Source organism: Lepus europaeus, chromosome 17, assembly GCF_033115175.1.
Source record: "Lepus europaeus isolate LE1 chromosome 17, mLepTim1.pri, whole genome shotgun sequence".
NCBI classification, from domain to species: domain Eukaryota; kingdom Metazoa; phylum Chordata; class Mammalia; order Lagomorpha; family Leporidae; genus Lepus; species Lepus europaeus.
Genome location: NC_084843.1, coordinates 28,263,698 through 28,270,854, shown reverse-complemented (window position 1 = coordinate 28,270,854; position 7,157 = coordinate 28,263,698). Strand labels below are relative to the sequence as shown.

Genomic DNA, 7,157 nt, shown 5'->3' with positions numbered 1-7,157 from the left:
AGCCCGAAGTGCCACGGTGGCGTTGGTGGCGGCCGCGAGGCCGAAAGCCTCCTGCCCTGCTGGCCTCGCAAGCCAAACCTGTAATCCCGGCCCCGCGCGACGCCGCCCGGCTGCCCCCGCGGCCGCTGGCCGGCTCCGACCTTTAATCACGCGGCCGTCTGCGGGTTGAAGCACCTGCCAGATGTGGGCAGGGAGGAGTCCAGATGGGGAAAGGGAGATGGAAGCGCTGGGGCTCCGATCCTCGCTGGAGGAGCTGGGCGGACAAGCCTGCAGGCGCCCCCCGCGGGAAGCCGGCCCTGGGCTTCGGGGGGACGCCGGCAGTTAGCCCTGCCCTCCAGGGGCGCCCAGACGTCGACGGCAAATGACTGGGCACCGGATCTCCTACCACGCCCCCCCCCCCCCCCCAATACGCAGTCCCGGTCGCCGACCTCAGGGACTTAAGAGTCAGGTGTGACAGGGCCTGGCCGCTCAGCCAACGCTTTGAGCTCCCTGGCCACCCCCGCGCCTGGACTCGGGTCCTCGCCCCCGCTCCTCTCCCAGCTGCGGTGTCCGGTTACGGCTTCTCGTGACTTTTGGGCCAGGCTAGGGGAAATGGCCTGGAAGGGTCCCGTGTAGTTGCATAAAACCCACAGGCTCAGAACTAGGGGGGAAGGCGGGCGCGACGTCGAGGGGCGGGGAGAGGGCGCGAAGGGGCGGCTCGGAGGGGCGGCTCTGTGACTCCCAGTCGGTGGGTTCTCCCCGAGAGCCTCAGGCCGGAGCAGAGGTGGCACACGTGCGCCTCTGCTTTCTTTCCACCACCTGCTCTGGACTGGAATCAGAGGGTCTCTTCCTGGACACCAGGTGAGCGCCCTGGGACCCAGGCTACCAGCCCCAGGGGCATCACTCACCCCTCTTCTCACCCCATTAACGATGTCTTGTAGAGCCTTGTCCATCTCTGGGACAAGGAGGATCCGAGTTAGAGGATGTTCGTGGTGTTGGTGCGCCCGGGTGTGAGCTTGAACTTGATCACCCTGTTCTCTCTCCTTTCCCCACTCCCCGCCCCCACTCCCATCAGCCCCATCAATTGCCAACCGGCGTAACTGGATAGCCCTGAGGGGGTCCCTAGGTCTCTGTGTTGGGGGGGAGGGCAACGCTAGGGCCAAGTTTTGGTGCAGGGAGCAGTGAGGGTGGTCTTAGGGCTTGGGCGTTGTTTCTGACCGCCTGACCTGGCTTCCCTCCTGGCAGGGTGCCGCCAACGCGCTGATGCTCTGAGTGCTGGCTCGCAGGGCTTCCCGGTAATCATGCCGCCGCCGCCGCCGCCCGCTGCTGCCTTGGCACTGCCCCTGCTACTGCTACTGCTGGTGGTGCGGACACCGCCCCCGACCAGCGCAAGGCCGTCCCCAGGCCCGGATTACCTGCGGCGCGGCTGGCTCCGGCTGCTAGCGGAGGGCGAGGGCTGCGCTCCCTGCCGCCCGGAAGAGTGCGCCGCGCCGCGGGGCTGCCTGGCTGGCCGGGTGCGCGACGCGTGCGGCTGCTGCTGGGAATGCGCCAACCTGGAGGGCCAGCTCTGCGACCTGGACCCCAGTGCCCATTTCTACGGGCGCTGTGGGGAGCAGCTGGAGTGCCGGCTGGACGCAGGCGGCGACCTGAGCCGCGGAGAGGTGCCAGAGCCGCTGTGCGCCTGCAGCTCGCAGCGGCCGCTCTGCGGGTCCGACGGCCGCACCTACGCCCAGATCTGCCGCCTGCAGGAGGCGGCCCGCGCTCAGCCCGACGCCAATCTCACCGTAGCGCACCCAGGGCCCTGCGAATCGGGTACGCACGGCACCTGGGCTTCCTCGAGGCATTGCTCCCCGACGCCCCACAGCGTTGCTTTCTGGCCAGCGGAGCTAGAAAGATAAGGGCGGGAAGGCTCCCGCGTCCAGCGTCCAGCGTCCAGCGTCCAGCGCTGCTGTCCACACTGGTCCGCAAAGGCAGCCCTCTGAAGGGGCGCGGCGACCTGCTAGTCTGAGCCCCATGCAAGCTCCGGATTCAGCTGGCAGGGACCAGCTCCGGGGGAGCAAGCACGTAGCCAATGGAGAGAGGGAAAAGACCCCCAGCCTTCCTATGAGTTCACGGGTTCCTATGAGACACAATCAGGCTTAGTTTCCAGGATTCTGAGAGCGATCAGTTAGCCCAGCTGGCCGGCGTCTCTCCTTTCCCTTGCGTTTAGGGATTAGGGAAGGGGGAAGTGATTCTAGCTCTCCCTCCCCCCATCCCTGGGGGCTGGGGTCCATTCAGATCTCAAATTCTCTCTGGCAGCTTTAGTAACTTTCACTTCCTGAGCCCCAGCTCCTGGTCTGGCTTGGCTGGGGCTGCTGGGAAAACAAACTCCCCCACCCCCACCTCTGCGGGGGGGGGGTGTCCCAACAATCCCCCCCAACACACACACCCAGGCTTCTTGTCTGCTTCTCAGGTCTGGTTTCAGGTTGTCCTCCGTTGCCTTGTGGAGCCGTGTGTGTGTGTGTGTGTGTGTGTGTTGTGTGTGGTTGCAGGGGGAGGGACAGAGGGCTGCTTGTAGGGCCTCTGGGAACTGGGCCTGGGTAGAGAGGGGGAGGGGGTGCTGGTTACAGGCAGGGGGGAGGGGGAGGGGATTGGGAGGGTGGAATGAGGACAGGGGAACGGTCAGGGACAGCAGTGGCTGCCGGGCTAAGGTGTGGTTCCCTGCACTTGCCTGTTTGTGCACTGTGTCTGCAAGGTGTGCGTGCATCTCCATGCTATGTTTGCTCCCTGTGTGTCCACGCATTTGTGTTCCTGTGTGCCCGTGTGTGCCTGTCGTGTTTTGCTGAGGGGTGTACATTTCCCTCAGCACGCCCTGTGTCTCCACACAGACGTGTCCCTGAGTAGCGTGTCTTTGCTGGGCACCCCTCACCCCGTGCCCTCCCTTCTCAGGCCTCCCGCCTCTCCCCTGCAGAGCCCCAGATCGTGTCACAGCCACACGACATCTGGAATGTCACCGGGCAGGACGTGATCTTTGGCTGTGAGGTGTTCGCCTACCCCATGGCCTCCATCGAGTGGAGGAAGGACGGCTTGGACATCCCGCTGCCCGGGGATGACCCCCACATCTCTGTGCAGGTAGGGACAGGTAGCAGAGGCTTGCTTCAGGCAGCCCAGGACCCCCTGGAAGGGCCGTGTTGACGCCTCATCTGGCCCCAGTTTAGGGGTGGCCCCCAGAGGTTCGAGGTGACTGGCTGGCTGCAGATCCAGGATGTGCGCCCCAGTGATGAGGGTGTCTACCGGTGTCTCGCCCGAAATTCACTGGGCCAAACGGAGGCCCCTGCTACCCTGACGGTGCTCACACCAGGTGAGGGGAATTCTGGGGCCTGGAGGGGGGTGCTGCAAGAAACAGAGTCTGGGTGTGCATGTGCATGGCGGTGCCCCCCAGCCTGGGATATGTGGGTGCCCACAGTCCCTCTCTCCTGGTCCTTCTTCTTTACCCAGACCAGCTGAACTCCACAGGCGTCCCCCGGCTGCCGTCACTGAGCCTAGTTCCAGAGGAGGAGGCTGAGAGCGAAGAGGGCGAGGACTACTACTAGGTCCGGAACCCAGGGTGTGGAGGCTGGCTCAGTTCTGGAAAAGCCCCTGAAAGCGGGAGCAGGGTCCCCTCATGGATTGCTCCAAGGCTCTTAGGACGAGCAATCATGGGGGCGATGGTAAGGGAGAGACAAGTCGCAGGAGGGTAGGGAGAGAGGTCCTGGTTCCTTCTGTTACTTTCCTTTGCTTAGCCTCAGTTTGCCTTAGCTCAAATTTCACCTTCCACAGGTTTCCCTCTCTCCCTTACTAACTGCAAGTACTTTGCTGCTGGCCATCTGTCGTGCGAGAGAGCACAGGGGCGCGTGGCTTAGGTTAGCACCAAGCCAGCTCCACATCTTACACCACTCTGTACTGGACACAGCCTGGCACAGGGCTGGGCACAGGAAGCACCAATAAAGATTTATAAACACACAGAGCCACACGTCTGCACGGACTGTTCACACAGATGTGCACGTGAAGACCGCACATCCCTGGGGGCCCTCCCAAGCCAACAGGACTCTGGTTTCCAGAAGCATCAGGTCCTGATCTCCGTGTACACACTGGCCAGGTGCACAGGGAGGGGCTGCAGCTCTGGCCCCTGCCCCTGGGGCGGGATGGGGGGAGTGGTATCCTTTGCACTGTCTTCCGCTGGGGCTGGTATGGAGATAGAAAACCTGCTTGCCCTCCTGGGGTTTCCTCCCCAGGCAGAGCGGGGGGCCCAGGTCTCTGCGGGTAGGACCCCCATTTGGAGGCATAAACTGGATAGGGGAGGGGAGAAGCCTGGCCACCTGTGTGGGTCACACCCACTTCTCCAGTGAGCCCGAAGCCAGCGTGAGTCTTGCTTCCTCTCTGCCCCAATTGTGACCTGTCGTCCCTGGCTTGCACAGAACTGCACCCTTTGGTACCCCCAAATCTCTCCCCGCGTCTTCCTTACGTAGCCCAGGAACACTGGCGAGGCGCAGCGTTCGCTGAATGATTGAAGGAGAGAGTGAAAGCATTAAGGCAGCGAGGCCAAGAATCTGTGTATGAGTGGCGACGGCCTCCTACGCGCCTGGGCCCCGCCCGGAGCCTGGCGCCACCGCGGGAGGAACTGCTTTAGGCTCAGCGTCTGCGTCTGTCCTCTGGGGCCCGAGGCAGGGAGCCCGGCCTCTCGGGAGGGGCGTGGTAGGGAACCCCAACCGCGGGGCTTAGCAGCCCCTCCCTCCACCTCCCTCTGCTGCCGCCCTGTCCCGGGCCCCCGCTCCAGGCGCCCGTTCTACTGCCGAACCCAAGAGGCGCGCACCACAGCGCGAGGGGGCTGCGTCCTGGAGCGAATTCCAAAGCGACCACAGCAGCAGGAACAGGGGTGTGGACGGGGGTGGGGGGGCGTGCTGTTGGACGTGGGGACCAGAGAAAGGTTGGTCCACGCCGAGGGGGAACGGGGTCTGTGCGGCTCCATCACGCAGGGAATCCACGCCTGGCTGGGCTGGAAGGCGCCCCCTGCGGGCTCCTGGACCGTAGCGCGCCCACCTGCAGTGCGGAGCCGCCACGCCCCGAAGCCCCGCGAGCTGAGGCTCACGCAGGTCCTGGATCACGGTGGCAGGCTTTGCAGGGTGTCGCGGCGCAGCCTCAGTTTCCCGCGCTGCAGCCTAGCGTGGGAGGAATCCCCGCCGCCCGCGCTCTGCCCGCACCCCGCCTCTGCCGCTGCGACGGCTTTAATAACGTCGCTGGGAAGTGACACGCGATTTATTATTAAAGTAATGCGGGCGCGGGGACGGGAAAGGTTTAATAAACGCGCTGAGATGTCGAGGATTATTCACCGCAAATAAATGAGAGCGCGGGCGGCGTTTTAATAAATAATTTCCCGCTGCTCCCTGGGGAGGAGAGGGCGGGGAAAGGGGAAGCGGAGCCGCCGGCGGAATGCTCGGCTTCGCCTCCCCACGGGTTTCCGAGCCTTCCCGGCCTTTCCCGTCCTCCGTGGCTCACGTGCCAAGGAGCGCAGACGCTGAGCAGCCGAGACCCGCCGGCAGGGCGCCTCCGTCCCACCATGCTCCCCCGCCGCCGCCGGGATTTAAAGTCGCTGCCTGGAAGGGTTAGTCGGGACGAGCCCCTCCCAGGCCCAGGGTCCAGGTCTCCAGGGCGAGCGGCTCTGCGCCCCGCCGCTGGTGGACGAAGGGCTGTGTCAGCCATTCCTCCAGGCAGGTGTGAGGATAAGCCAGCGAGGCCGCGCGTACAGGTGTGCGAGTGTCCCGCCTGTGCCCAACCACTCTGCCTCTGACTCCTCCGGCCGTCGTAGGGATGGGGCCGCTCTGCCTGGCTGCCCATTCCTACGTAGGCTCCGAAGAAGGGTCCTTCGGACGCGCTGGTCTGAACCGATGGGGTCCCCGCCAAGCCCAACCCCTGGCTCGTGGGTGACTGGGGGCCTGGATCCCGACTTTGGAGAGAGTCAAGATTGTTTTGGGGGTGAGGACAGGCTCTCCACGCCGGCTGAGTTTGCAGGGAGTGCCTGGGGCACACCTGACTCCCCAAGTTTTGTCCCTGGCCCGAAAGAGGCCACATCTCTGGCAACAAGAACTGGCGAAAGAGTGCCATCTGGTGGATGTTTCTGGTAGTGGCAGCGACCTGGCCAGGGGCCTTGAGCCGGTTTGCCTAAAAAGGTGTTAACCATTAGTGTTCTTTAGTCTACTGTACATGGATGTGAAGTACATATATGATATCTTTCATATGTTCATAGAAGTTATGTGTGTGTTTAGATGCACCGTTACGTATGTAGGCTATGTGTATGTAGTCAATGTGCATATACTGGACACCCGTGGAAGTATATCTATGTACATGGTACATAAGCTTTGTGCATATGGATATTTTGATATATATGTGGGTACACACTTTTATTTGCAAGCGTGTGTTCCATTGTGTGTCGTTCTTTCTATAAATACTTGTCACAGATCAGCATTGTTGTAGAGGCTGGGGCCACCCACCATGGGACAAAATTGGCCCTGTTCCCATGGAGCTTACATCTGGGTCTAGGATGCATGTGTGAGCGCATGCATATTGACATTAGTTGTGCATGTGTGTATTGACAGGAATACGTGCACATGTACATGACACCAAAGGCATGGGTCCTATGGCCTTACACTCCCATCCAGCAGCTGAGGCTGAGGGAAAGAAGCTGGAGACACAGATGATTAACTCCTGGCACATCTTTGTTTTGTCCCAGCCCTCTGCCTGACTGAGTTCCTCCCAAGCAGGGAGCAGCTATGTGGGTCTGCTGAAGGCATTGCACTGTTGGTGATGATCTAGTCTCAGTGCAGGGCTGGGCATGGGCGGGTTGGGGTCTGGGAGGCTGCTGGCAGAAGTAGGTTCTCTGAAGACAATGATGGGGACACTTGGCGACAGTGGGACCAGGTCTGGGAGGTAGTCAGCTGCAGAGGAGGGGGAGTGGAGTGAGGATATTGGGGTGGAGAAGTGGCTGGAGGAGGTAATGAGGTAGGGAACATGGTGGAGTGGGGGTGAGAGGCAGCGCCCCAGGGGGCGAGAGGAGGGCAGCCTGGAGCAGGGCATAGAAGCAGCTTAGGGGAAGTTGTCCCTCACTGTCCCCCAGCCTTCCCTTCTCCTTGGGGGGCCCAACATCCGCTAGCCCCACCTCTGCT

The 7,157-nt window shown here is 62.4% G+C and overlaps 1 protein-coding gene across 1 annotated transcript; it reads left to right on the top strand.

Annotated features, from left to right (window-relative positions):
• Window positions 1-742: 742 nt before the first annotated feature.
• KAZALD1 (Kazal type serine peptidase inhibitor domain 1) lies at window positions 743-4,018 on the top strand. The gene is made up of 5 exons (XM_062214592.1): window positions 743-840; window positions 1,225-1,791; window positions 2,930-3,090; window positions 3,172-3,319; window positions 3,457-4,018. The coding sequence occupies exons 2-5, from the start codon at window positions 1,281-1,283 to the stop codon at window positions 3,549-3,551; spliced, it is 915 nt and encodes a 304-aa protein (XP_062070576.1). The 5' UTR covers window positions 743-840; window positions 1,225-1,280; the 3' UTR covers window positions 3,552-4,018.
• Window positions 4,019-7,157: the final 3,139 nt, after the last annotated feature.

What these genes read in the sequence shown, in the direction of transcription:
- KAZALD1 (XM_062214592.1), top strand. Translation starts at nt 1,281, where the DNA reads ATGCCGCCGCCGCCGCCGCCCGCTGCTGCCTTGGCACTGCCCCTGCTA. An exon ending in ACCCCCACATCTCTGTGCAG is followed by an intron (nt 3,091 to 3,171) that starts GTAGGGACAGGT and finishes ATCTGGCCCCAG; the next exon opens with TTTAGGGGTGGCCCCCAGAG. An exon ending in CCTGACGGTGCTCACACCAG is followed by an intron (nt 3,320 to 3,456) that starts GTGAGGGGAATT and finishes TTCTTTACCCAG; the next exon opens with ACCAGCTGAACTCCACAGGC.